The 12,473-nt window shown below is 30.9% G+C and overlaps 1 protein-coding gene across 1 annotated transcript in view; it reads right to left on the bottom strand.

The window, feature by feature from the left end:
• Window positions 1-12,473, bottom strand: part of LAMA2 (laminin subunit alpha 2) — a 660,685-nt gene that overhangs the window by 400,042 nt on the left and 248,170 nt on the right. The window contains exons 6-8 of the mRNA XM_049771159.1: window positions 10,048-10,137; window positions 7,783-7,900; window positions 2,051-2,229 (exon numbers count right to left, since the gene is read on the bottom strand). Of these exons, the coding sequence (XP_049627116.1) occupies window positions 2,051-2,229; window positions 7,783-7,900; window positions 10,048-10,137 (387 nt within the window). The remainder of the gene's footprint in view (window positions 1-2,050; window positions 2,230-7,782; window positions 7,901-10,047; window positions 10,138-12,473) is intronic.

Below are 12,473 nucleotides of genomic sequence, written 5' to 3'. Positions count from 1 at the left end.
AATATTGTTGTTCATTGTGATGTATACAAGAATAATCCGTGCTGGTGGGAATATGGAGAAAAAGGAACTCTTATTCACTGCTGGCGGGAATGCTGTCTAGTCCAGCCTTTATGGAAAACAATATGGAGTTTCCTAAAAAAAAAAAAAAAAAAAAAACTGGAAATTGAGCTCCCATATGATCCAGCTATACCACTTAGGGATATAGCCAAGGAACATTAAATATAATTCAAAAATCCCTTCCTCACACCAATATTCATTGCAGCGTTATTTAGATTAGCCAGACTCTGGAAACAATCAAGATGCTCTTCAACAGATGAAAAGCTAAAGAGACTGTGCTACATATACACAAGGGAACATTATGCAGCCACCAGGAGAGATGAAGTCATGAAAATTTTCTATGTGATGTTCATGGAATCTATTATGCTGAGTGAAATAAGTCAGAGGAAGAGATATAAATGCAGAATAGTCTCATTCATCCACGGGTTTTAAGAAAAATTAAAGACATCATTGTTATAATGCCAGGAGACAATAGAGATGAAGGCCGAAAGAACCGGTTCACAATATGAAGCTCACCACAAAGAGTGGTGAGTGCAGTTTGGGAAATAACTACATTAACAACTATCATGACAATCTTGATAAGTGAGAGAAGTAAAATACCTGTCTCAAATACTGGCAGGGGTTGGGAAGTAGGTAGTGGGGACATTGCTGATGGGAGTGTTGCACTGGTGAAGGGGGGTGTTCTGTTTATGACTGAAACCCAACTACAACAATCATGCTTGTAATCATGATGCTTAAATAAAGTTTTATATGAGAGGAAAAAATAGAATTTCAGGGAGAAATAAAAGGATTGCTGTGAGGGGTCTTGAGCATCCTAAACACTACTTGAGTTCCCCTCTTCACCCCTGAAAATTTAGAGGAATCAAAGAAAGCATTGTTAAAAATATGTCAAGCTACAAATATTTATTTGAAATTAACACATTCTTAAACATTAAAAATGTTTCTATTAACAACAACAGAAAACACACTAGTTGCACTTAAACAGAAACTTCACATAGGAATATATAAAATAGTCTACATAACTCAAAAGAAAATAAATACTGAGGACAAATCTAGCACAGAAGTTAAAGCACCTGCGTTACATACTTCTGATTCCAATTAATTTCCAAGTGCTGCAAATGGTCCCTTGATCACTTTTAGGAGCGATTCCAGAGCCAGGAGTAAGGCCAGGACATCACCAAGTCTTCCTCTCCCTTCCCATCAAAGAAAAGTAACTTCTAATGAGATCTTTTATAAATTAATATTAATTACCTGCTATAGTACCAATGATGGAAATGAATAGTGACTGCTAAATACTCACTATCCCAATTATATACACACACCCACTAGAATAACTAATTCAAGAATATGGTCAATATCAGACAGAGAAGATTAGGAAAAACTAAAAACTAGAATCTACAAATTTTGAGGAGTTCCAAACATGTTCTTTAGCTAATTGGCAACATGTCAACAGTCACAGAATTTATATGTAAATTATTGTCACAAAGTAAAACATGACCACAAACAGACATGCTAGTTGTTTTGTAGGAATCAACCCAAAATTAAAGATTATTTAAATATCTACCAAGTGGAGAATATATTAATAAGTGTGATATATTCATGCTAAGAAACACTATTCCAGTATTTTTTTAAAGAACTATTGACGTGTACAAAATTGACAAATCTTAAAATGGTAAGTGAAAGAAGAAACCAACTGTACAGACTTTATGATTTCATCTTTAAGAAGTCACTAAAGGGCAAAAGTAATTTATATTGTAAATTTCAGAACAGTTTGCCTGAGGGTTGAGATTAACTGGAATTAAGCCACAATAGAACTTTCTAGAGAGATGGAAATGTTATATATCACATTCTCAATATATTTGTCACTTTCAATTATAAAACATTCCTAATCACCTTATAGAATTTGAAGCTTATCAAAATTTTCTCCCCTTATAATACATCTTTGCCATCAAAAGCAAAAATAACACTGCATGAAAGAAAATGTATACTTTACCCCTTTCGGTCTGAAGAAACCATCAATGCAAGTCTCACAGTTAATTCCAGCAGTATTTTGGGTGCAATTTATGCACACGCCACCTCCTATGTATTTTCCATGTATATTTAAACTCAGATTTCTTCTGGCAACATCTTCATCATAATAGCATTCATCAGTTTTCCCATGACAATTGCATGCTGCAGTAGGGTAACATGAATTCATAAATATTAATTGGAAGTTTCACGTATGTTTACGTTTCATTTTTCTGTTACATAACACACTTATTACGATGTGAAAAATAACATTGTATTGACATCGTTATGTAAATTGTACACTTTTCTAGAAAGCATTTGGATTTATGTGTGTATTAAAATTTATTATTTAGTGGAATGTGCAATACTTAATTTGAATAATATACTATTTATTAATCAGACACAATTAATTAATTAATACAATTAATAATATTTTATTTATTTTATAAAATTAAATTTCTGCATTTGTCACCAATAATTTCCTAATATGTCAAAATAAATATTAAACTCTGGCACTGTGGAATAATAAGTTTTAAACAAAGTATTCAAAATATGTGAAAGGAATAATTACTATAGTAAAATTTCTACATTCATTTCTTTGGACAAAAGCATTTACAATATATGTAGTTCTTTACTTTCACTATGAATAACAACTGAAACATATCTTTTTATATATTCTGTTCTGCTTGATTTGTATGTAATTAATTTATCTAATTTTTGCTCTCAGAAAACCTTATGAATTTTATATTACCAATGACTTCTTTTAATGTACAGGATATCTCATAATGCCAAGAGAAGCATTTTATTCCTGGAGAAGTAAATGAATCAGTATTGTAAACTCCTGTCAATTCAGACCCTGCAGTATACTTAGATAATCTCTGCTACAATGGGATGTAATAATGTATTATCTGATGAGACGAGTAAAATGCATTATAATGAGTCCTAACAAATGAGAGTTGGTTTTCTTAGTGGCCGGATTCATGTTTTTTGCTCCAGTTTGAGATTTATATGTCCTTTTCATTACTTAGTGACCATACAATGTGAATAGTATCTTAGTTTTTCTATGGCTCTACATATATATAATACAAAATGATCAATTGATCATTTAATATCAGTTAATGTCAGGTAAAGACACTTAAAATCAATATATGATCAATCAGGTAAATTAACATAATGATTTATACATAAGTTCTTAATAATTTTAATTATTATAATTATTTTAATTATTAATAATTTTTCTTCTTATCTCAGTCCTCTTTGTCTTTCTATTCTCTTCTACTTTTCACACCTTTAATGAGTGTAAATTTTAAAAAAGAGTATACTTTACTTTTTGATGTGAAGTACAAAAATATATTTTACAAAGAGTTTCTTTCCTCAAATAAAGTTTCTTATATTCTTTGTAATTGTTTACACCTACACACACCTCTCAATTTCTTTTTTATTCCACAGAAGAGAGAGGTGCAAATTTTATATACTGTTACCAATAAAAGCATTATATTCTCCTTACTTCAGGATGAATACATCAGTAGGTTAAATTCCTGAAAGCATGATTTATATTCAAAGTCAAGCATGAAAATTTTAATTTAACTTGAAAAGTGTACCACAAAAATTGTCTGTTTATTTCCCTTTATAGAAAAAAATAATAAAATAATCTCACAGTCTCATGAACATTGTATATTAAAAACTAACTTTAGGGGCCAGAGCAGAGGTTCGGAGCAGTAAGGTGTTTGCCTTGCATGCATCTGACCTAGGACAGACCTAGGTTCGATTCCCCTTGTGGTCCCCCAAGCCAGGAGTGATTTCTGATCACATAGCTAGGAGTAACCCCTGAGCATCACCAGGTGTGTCCCCCCTAAAAAGAAAACCAAAAAACTTTAACTTTAATACATGTACGTGGTAAGGCAACTATTATAGATTAGAATAATAATAAATGCTCATATAAAATATATTATAATTTTGAGGCTGGAGTGGTGGCGCAGTCATTAGGGCATTTGCCTTGCTTGCACTAACCTAGGACGAACCACGGTGCCATCTCGGGCCTCCCATATGGTCCCCCAAACTAGGGACGATTTTTGAGCACGTAGCCATGAGTAACCCCTGAGCGTCACCGGGTGTGACACAAAAACAATAAAACAAAATAAAAAATACTATAATTTTAATTTACACCCCTTTTATTTAATTATAAATTTGATAATGAATTATTTTTATAATTAATATATTTTATACAATTTTTATTTATTAATTTTGATCTGTATAATTTGTTTACTGATTTTTTCCATTGTTATATAAGAACTGTTAATAGAATAAGATTGTATTTTTTTATGTTTATTGCAAATACTTCACCTAGTGTGTTGACTTTTGTTTTAATATAGTATTTGATATGAATATAGTATGTAATATAGTATTTCAAACTCAATTCTAAGGAACAAATAATAAATACAAATCAATAGACACATAAGCAATTTTATCTCTATAACAATGCATAAATATTCTTTAAGATATTGTAAAAATATACTGCAGGAAACAGTCAAGATTTTTGCTGCCCCAGAAGGAAATAAAAAGGAATACAGAGTTTTTCTTGCACTACTTATAATTAATATTGCTGACAGTATTATGACTGAGCTAATGTTGGTAATATAATAATGCTTCAGTAGTGGGCCTCTCAAATTCCATGTAGTAGTTCTCTGTCTATATAGTCCATTCTACTGTTTAGAGGGGCCCAGCCTGGGCCAGACAGGTAGCTCAAAAGGCTGTAGTTAATGCTTTGTTTTTTATTTGTTTGTTTGTGGTTTGGGGTCACACAAATCTGTGCATGATAACTCCTGGCTCTGAACACAGGAATCACTCCTGAAAGACTCAAGGGACCATATGAGATACCTGAAATTAAATGCTGGGCAGCTACATCCACTACTCTATTACTACTCTATTACTCCAGCCCCAAGCAGATGCTTTGTTTGCAGAAGGTTCAGTTTCAATTTATAGCTTCACAACATGGTATTCCAAGTACCTCCTGGAATGACTCTCAAGCTCTGAGCCAGGGTGTGTGTTTGAGTGACCTTCAAGCACATGGCTCTTGAGTACAACCAGGAGTGGACCCCAAATAAAATAAAACAAATAGCAACAACAAAATATAACTAAATAATGACGTTGTGCATTCATAGGCCTCTGTGTATTGACTTAGGAGATATGTACAAAACGTGCTTTCAGACAAAACAGTTTCTGCTCCATGCACATTTTTTTCTATTTCTGCAACTGTCCATGACACATGATATGAAACTGTCTTTAATAAAATATAAGCAATGGAATAAATATTCTTGCTTTTCAAAGACATACCCTCTTCAAATAAGCTTGACTGATGAAAATCCAAATTAAACTCAAAGGAATTAGAAGTGATTATTCATTTTATAGAGGGATTTGTCATGTTACAGGAGGATTTTTCTAAATATTAAGATGATTAGAGAACAATTCAAGTGGAAAAAGTTACAGAAGCTGACAGAATAAGTACATTGCCAAAAAGCACAGTTTTTTTTAATAAAAGGCTTTATGTTTAAGATGCCATCCTTAATTTGTGAGTATTAAAAACTCTTAATTGTAATTTGAAATCACAAACTCTCCTTTATCCTATAAAAGCATATAAATTAATGTATAATTTAAATGTTAAATTTATATAGTAGCATATGTAAAACTTTCTACATTGCATATTTCATGCATGTTGATAAAATTTGATCTAATTTCTTATTCCTCACTGATACACATATACACAAATTAAAGAGTCATAAAATATTTTTCAGATCCACTCAACATGGCCTAATTAAAATTTGTGACAGACTGCAGAGGCAACAGAAAGAACCCCTACCCTCAGATGCTACTCATATTTGTGATTACTGATGTTTCCTTAAAAGAGAAATTTAATTAAAATTTAAAGAAGATTCAATCAGTTCTCCATGGTTAGCAGTGAACACAAATTAATTCTTTGTAATGAATGTCTTCTATCCTTGTAAAACTTGAAGAAATGAGGCTAGAGAATATTTTATAAAAGCCATGGTTTGGCATCCAATGCAAATCTACCCATAGTGGTGGTGGTTGTGGGTATTCCTCCAGATGTGTCTCAGCGACGTTGAATAATTTCTAAATAAAATTATTTCAGAAGCAAGCAGATACATATACAAAGGACAAAAGAGTTGAGTAGCAAGGCTGAAGGTACACATTAAATGGATATTATATTCAGAACCTTATACTGCTCAGAAAAACTACTTTGTTTTGGAGTGACCTGAGGGTTTTTTTTTTAATACTTTTAAAATCTCGGGATTTTAAATGAAATTTTAATCATTTAATAGTCTAATGTTTAACACACATAAGTCATACCTTTGGAGACAGAATCATTCTCATTCATGCTTGGGGCTCCCTTTTGGCTCTATACTGAAGGATTACTCCTGGAAGTTCTCAGAGGATCATAAACAGTTCTGCTTTGGCCACATGCAAGGCAGGCACCTTAATCTATCTCTCTGAATCCACATGTTTAATTAGTAGATATATAAAGCTGATCTAATTACAAATAACTACTAAAATTACTACCAACTACCAATTTTAAAAACAATATATATTGAATTAAAAGTAAATGTGGCTAGGGTAATTTAGTGAAATAATAATGATTAAGTTCAATTGAACTGGGTCTGTGGTCTTTGAGTATATACTGTAGCACAATTTTTTTGATTTCAGGTCTCATTTTGGCCTCAACAGGTTTTCAGAAACTCGAATTTCTCTAATCTTCATTGCCATGCTGGGCCAGATGGCAATATGAGGCTATAATGTCATCTGCTACACTTTCTGGGTATTAACACAGGAAAAATGGACATTGAGATTATACTCAAAGTTATAATATGAAAGTATAAATGAGTTGTTGTTGGCACAGTGTTGCACAGTACTTTAATTATTTCTCACCGTGAATATTTTATTATCACTATCCAGCAATTGCTAGTGTTCATGTTGATGATTGGCAATAATGCCATTTCTAATATAATGCCTTTAATTGCAACTAAGAAATGGCACATATTACATACAACGGCTTCTTATTTAAATACACTTTCTTTTCCTACAAATGTGGTCTCATGCTGTTTCTGTCATCAATTTTCCTTCATTTTTTGTTCTTTTCCAACAACTGCCTTCCAACTATCACTATTTAACAAGTTATATGAGTTATAAACTGGTGCTAAGAAACAAAATACAATTTCTTGCTTTGAGGTTCTCTTTATTTCTTAGGTGATGGAATTTAACAAATTATTTTATAAATATAGACCTGAATATAGGGTCAAGTAAGGGGCTTAAAATAAAGCTAGTTGAAGAATGTGGAACTTTATAAGTTTCAGAATTAATTTTATAAACAAACATATTTATAAATTTAGGTCACATAAATAAATGATTGATTAATTATTATTTACATTTCTATATGTATTATATATGTGTGCTATGTCAAAGGTTGAGTTTTACTATATTGACAATAAATGTATATTGTGCTTTTATTTATTTCTCAATATCTTCATAAATTCATAATGTTTTGTAAAATTTACCCGGCTTATAAAAAAAGTTTATTAAGTAAAATAACTGAAAAGAAATAATTAACTGTAGGCTGGGATAAGATAAATAAGATCATCTAATGTAATATGACTGTGTTCCAAAAAATAAAAAATCATTCATGCCTTTGTCCTGTACAGAACATACCTTCACATTCAGTTTTAGTTAGGAAAGTTCCAGCTCGCCAAGGTTTTTGATGAAATCCAGGACAACACTGATCACAGCTATCACCACATGTATTATGCTCACATTCACAGCGAGATTTCTAGGTAAAAAGTAGGGATAAGTACACTTTTAGTATGTTAGAATAACAAATTAGGGATCTTTCCTAAAAAAAGTAGATTAAAGAAGAGAAGAGAATGTATTTTAACGACACATTGCTATGGAGCAGAAGCAGCTCCTCTTCAGCCAGGTGAGGAGTAGTATATTGGATCAACAGCAGCTTAGGGAGTTCCTAACTGGTGTTAGAATCACCAGAGTCAGGTTTGGAAGATTTCAGAAGTTTAGCTGTGAGTGGAATTAAAGAGGATATATTTCCTCTGATATGTGCCTGAAAACAGTAAGACTTCTGAATTGGATTTATTAATTTTAAGGCTTTCCTTAAAACACTATGAAAATTTGACCTAGGGAAATTCATGTAATTGGATCAAATGTCTCCAAGAGGATTGAATTCTTATTCTGTTAAAGTTCTAAGTACAGTCTTGATTCATGATATGTAATTGGCTCACAGGCTTCCTTGGCTCTTAAAATGTGAAAAACACTGCCTGATAGATATCATAAAACCTCACCACAATACTTCCTGGAAAATAAATCAGGATATTAAAATCTCATAGGAAGTAATATTATGATGTGTTACTTAAAGATCTAGGTTTGACACTCTTACTATGTACCTTAAATATAACTGTGAAAGACTTGTAATTAAAAAAAAATCTAGGTTTGAAAAAAATCTGATCTGTAATGTAGTTTTTGTGAAGAAAGTTTAGATAAATTGATGTATAAGCTTTTTTTTCTGTTTAAATATTTACATATTTTATTTTTTTAATATATAAATCTTTATTTAAGCACCATGATTACAAGCATGTTCATAGTTGGGTTTTAATCATAAACAGAATACCCCCTTTTCATAAGTGCAACATTCCCACTTTTACTGGGACCACAGAGAAAGATTTTGGGGTTAGAAAACTTAGTATGCTAAGAGCCTAGAGTTGGTCTTTCTGTACTCAGGCCAAAAATTTTTCCTTTGTATTTTCACCAACTTTTGTTGTACCTATGCAAAAACAACAAAAAAAAATATACTTCCACACACATCTCCCTTTTTCTTTTGTTTTCTGTTTTTTTTTAATTTCTTATCCTTTAAATAGGGTCTCCCACCTTTTACATAGAACCTTGGGACACATATTTCAGTATTCTTGTATAAAAATAAGAAGAAAGGAATAAAGAAAGGCTGGCAGACAGGGACCAAGTGGTCTCAGATGCATTGATGAAGTAAAAAAAAAGAAAAACAGAACAAAATATCCAAGCCAAAGACAATGACAATAGAATCAAGAGATCTAAACTTGAACAACCTAAACTTAAATGGGCCTGTTATACTGGCAGGCCCGGGGGTAAAGGGTGATGGTATAGGTTGCTCTCTATTTCATTGGTGGAGGGAGGTTGACACTGGTGGTGGAAATGGCCCTGACTCGCTGTACATATGAAATTCAACTATGATGGACTCTATAGATCACAATGGTTTTAATAAATAAAAATTTAAAAAGATAAATAGATTTTATATGCATAGGTAATTATATTAATTGATCTGAATACTGAATACATTGCTTCTATATATCTGTAATAGATGCTATTGTATTTATCAGTTATTTTATGACATAAAAAGTCCATGAATTTTTTCAGATTATTCATGTACACATAGTACAAGGCTATTTTGGACACCGAAGTGCTCCAAAGATTTCAATACATACTAAATACTCTATTCAACCCTACGCCTCATGGCTCTGCTGGACCTCAGCACCCTGATCTATGACAACTTAATTTACTTTCACAAACATTTTTTATTTGTTTGCATTAATTTTTTTTTTGAAAAATTTTAAAAGAAATGGTCGGATTGATTGATGGCAGGCATTCTCCAAAGCTAAATCATGTTGAAGGCTGTCAGAGCTAGAGAGGTTTCAAAATAGATAGATGAGTTTGGAGCCTTAAAAAAAAAAATCCTTTTTTGATACTGTGATGGCTGGCCTCAAAGCCTATCATTCTAACTGCCAGCTCCATTTCACCCTGGCATGGCTTTCTGTCACAACATCTAAGTGGGGACCTGACACCCATTCATGACAGAAGCTCTGTCAGAAGAGTCACCGAGGAAGCATTTTACAGTTTGGGGTTCATTTTTCTGAAGTGTCCTATAAATATACATACATTTGTTGCTGGATCAAGTGGACAAGCCCTGGCATGACCATAGCAGATGCACATCCCTCCAACTGAAATATCCTTGACGGAGTAGTAATACTGGAAAAGGCAATTCAAAGAAAAATACTGTTAAGATGATTATAATGCAAAGGAAACTAAAAAAGAATAATGAGGGAAACACTTAATTAAAGTCATACTTTCTGCTTTTATTTTTAGTTTGAAGCACATATGTCTGTCCCTAGAATAACTGTGTTCTCATAAAAGGGATAGAGTATGCTCTTGCACTATAATGTCCAAATAAAAATGCTTATAATTTATTAATTAGATAGAAATACTGGAAATTCCTTTCCATAGATAGTTCAAAGTTTATCCTAAAGTATCTGTTCCCAAGAGAAGTAAAAATGGAAAGCTGGAGGCAAAGAGAAGAATTTTTCACAGAAATTGTTTGTATAGCTTATTAAAAGAATGAGTCTGTATGGTACTCAGATATTAGTACTGTTTTACTTGATGTATTTGGATAGAATCAATAAATCAGTAATTTTTCTGCTAATAAAAAATTCTTAAGGAAGAAGGAAATAAAAATAAGTTGAAGATTGATTTATGAGTAAAGTAGGAGTAAACTAATGTGTGATATCATTGGTTATTTATTTTTATGCTAGAAATTCCTTGAAATTTTCCTCATATTTGAAGTTAACATAGGCTTCTAGTTATTTAACTTTATTTTAAAAATTACTTATAGAACTGGATTTTATTTTCATTTCAGGTAACTACTTCTTATTGTCATATCAAATATAATTAACTATCTCAGTAGTAGTTTTATCTAATCATTTATATAAAAGATGCAAAACTTATATACAGAAATGTAAAATAAATTTTAGTTTTTTTACTAGATATTTTATTTTTACTATTTTGTTTATTGGAATTTTAAAAAATGTTGTTGTCTCAAGTATCTTTTAAGATTTGTTTCACATTATCTTCCATGATGAACTTCAAAGAAAATGCAACTTGCTAGGAGGTTTAGGTAATGTCAATGTCTAACTTTCATCAACTTCATTGCTGAATAATATATAAACAATATGGATACTTACACAGAAAAACATATCATTTTATAGATAATTTTAAAATTTAAAAATTGTGTTAATACAAACACAATTCTTTACTTTTTAATCATAAGAAGTAGCTGAAACTCAGTAATTTGTTTTATATTTTAAATTTAAACAGTGTTTGCTAAATAATCATTAGATATTTTATGTTGGATTTTATTGCATCACTTTAAAGGCTCTTGTACAATGATATACATATTAGATGTGTACCCTAGTCTGACTCTTCAAAAGAGAATAAAAAGAACACATTTGTTTTCATTTATTTTTGGCTTTAATAGATATATTGTCAGGAAGATTAAATTTCAATTCAGTATTTCTCAGTTTATATTTTTAAAGTCATGCCAAAAGTGTAACTAAAAGTAACTTTTTAGAAAGTGGAAAACCTAAATGTTGCTGCAAAAATGATTCTTTCTAAAAAAATTACACAATTTTAAAATATAATATTTATAAAGTTATTTCACATTTGAAAAAATGAGAGACATTATGCCATCTTGCACATATTATAAGGGGGATATATAATATTACATAATATAAAATTATATAACATAAAAACTATTTTATGATAATAAATATATGTAGGAATACTGAGTAAACAAAAGGGAAAATATGTGTGATATTCATATATTATGAAAAGTACTATTCTTCAATATTTAGTCTTCAGGGTTAACCTCTCAGCAATGATCTAGTTGCAATATTATAACCTTAGTAGTCATTCTGGAATTGAATGTACAATATTAATTTCTCATTATTTAAAATCTTTCATTCACCTCCACTTCTAAAAGCATCTATGTCATACCCTCACAAATTCTATTTAAGCACTGAAAAACAATACTCTTAATTTCTATTTTCTAATATTTACTAAAAGCATGGTAACACAGTGAAATATATTATACACTTTGGTCAAAATAAAAATTATTATATAAAAATCAATTTTTCTACACCAATGTTTTCTAAACTAACTTATTATTCATTAATATAGCATAAGACAATTAGTTGATTGGAAAAATGGTTCATTGTATGGCAAAATCAATAACTTTGGAACTCAGATATTCCTGATTAATAAACACCAGGTTTAAAATGTAATGTAATTTGTAATGTAATGTGCATATTTATATATATATATGTGATATTATAGATATGCCATGATGTCAGTTGTTTTGGTTTCCCAACAGTATTCAAATAATGCAAAAGAATTTTCAGGAAATTTTTGTACAACCCATTGGGTTTTACAAGGTTAAAAAAAATGGGATGTAGTGATTCCACATCCCTGCAGTTTATACAATTTTCCAGACATCCTTTGGATGTTTAGATATGATCAGGGATTCTCCAGCA

The sequence above is a fragment of the Suncus etruscus genome, chromosome 4 (genome assembly GCF_024139225.1).
Source record: "Suncus etruscus isolate mSunEtr1 chromosome 4, mSunEtr1.pri.cur, whole genome shotgun sequence".
Lineage (NCBI taxonomy): Eukaryota > Metazoa > Chordata > Mammalia > Eulipotyphla > Soricidae > Suncus > Suncus etruscus.
This window is presented reverse-complemented; position numbering and strand designations above follow the sequence as displayed.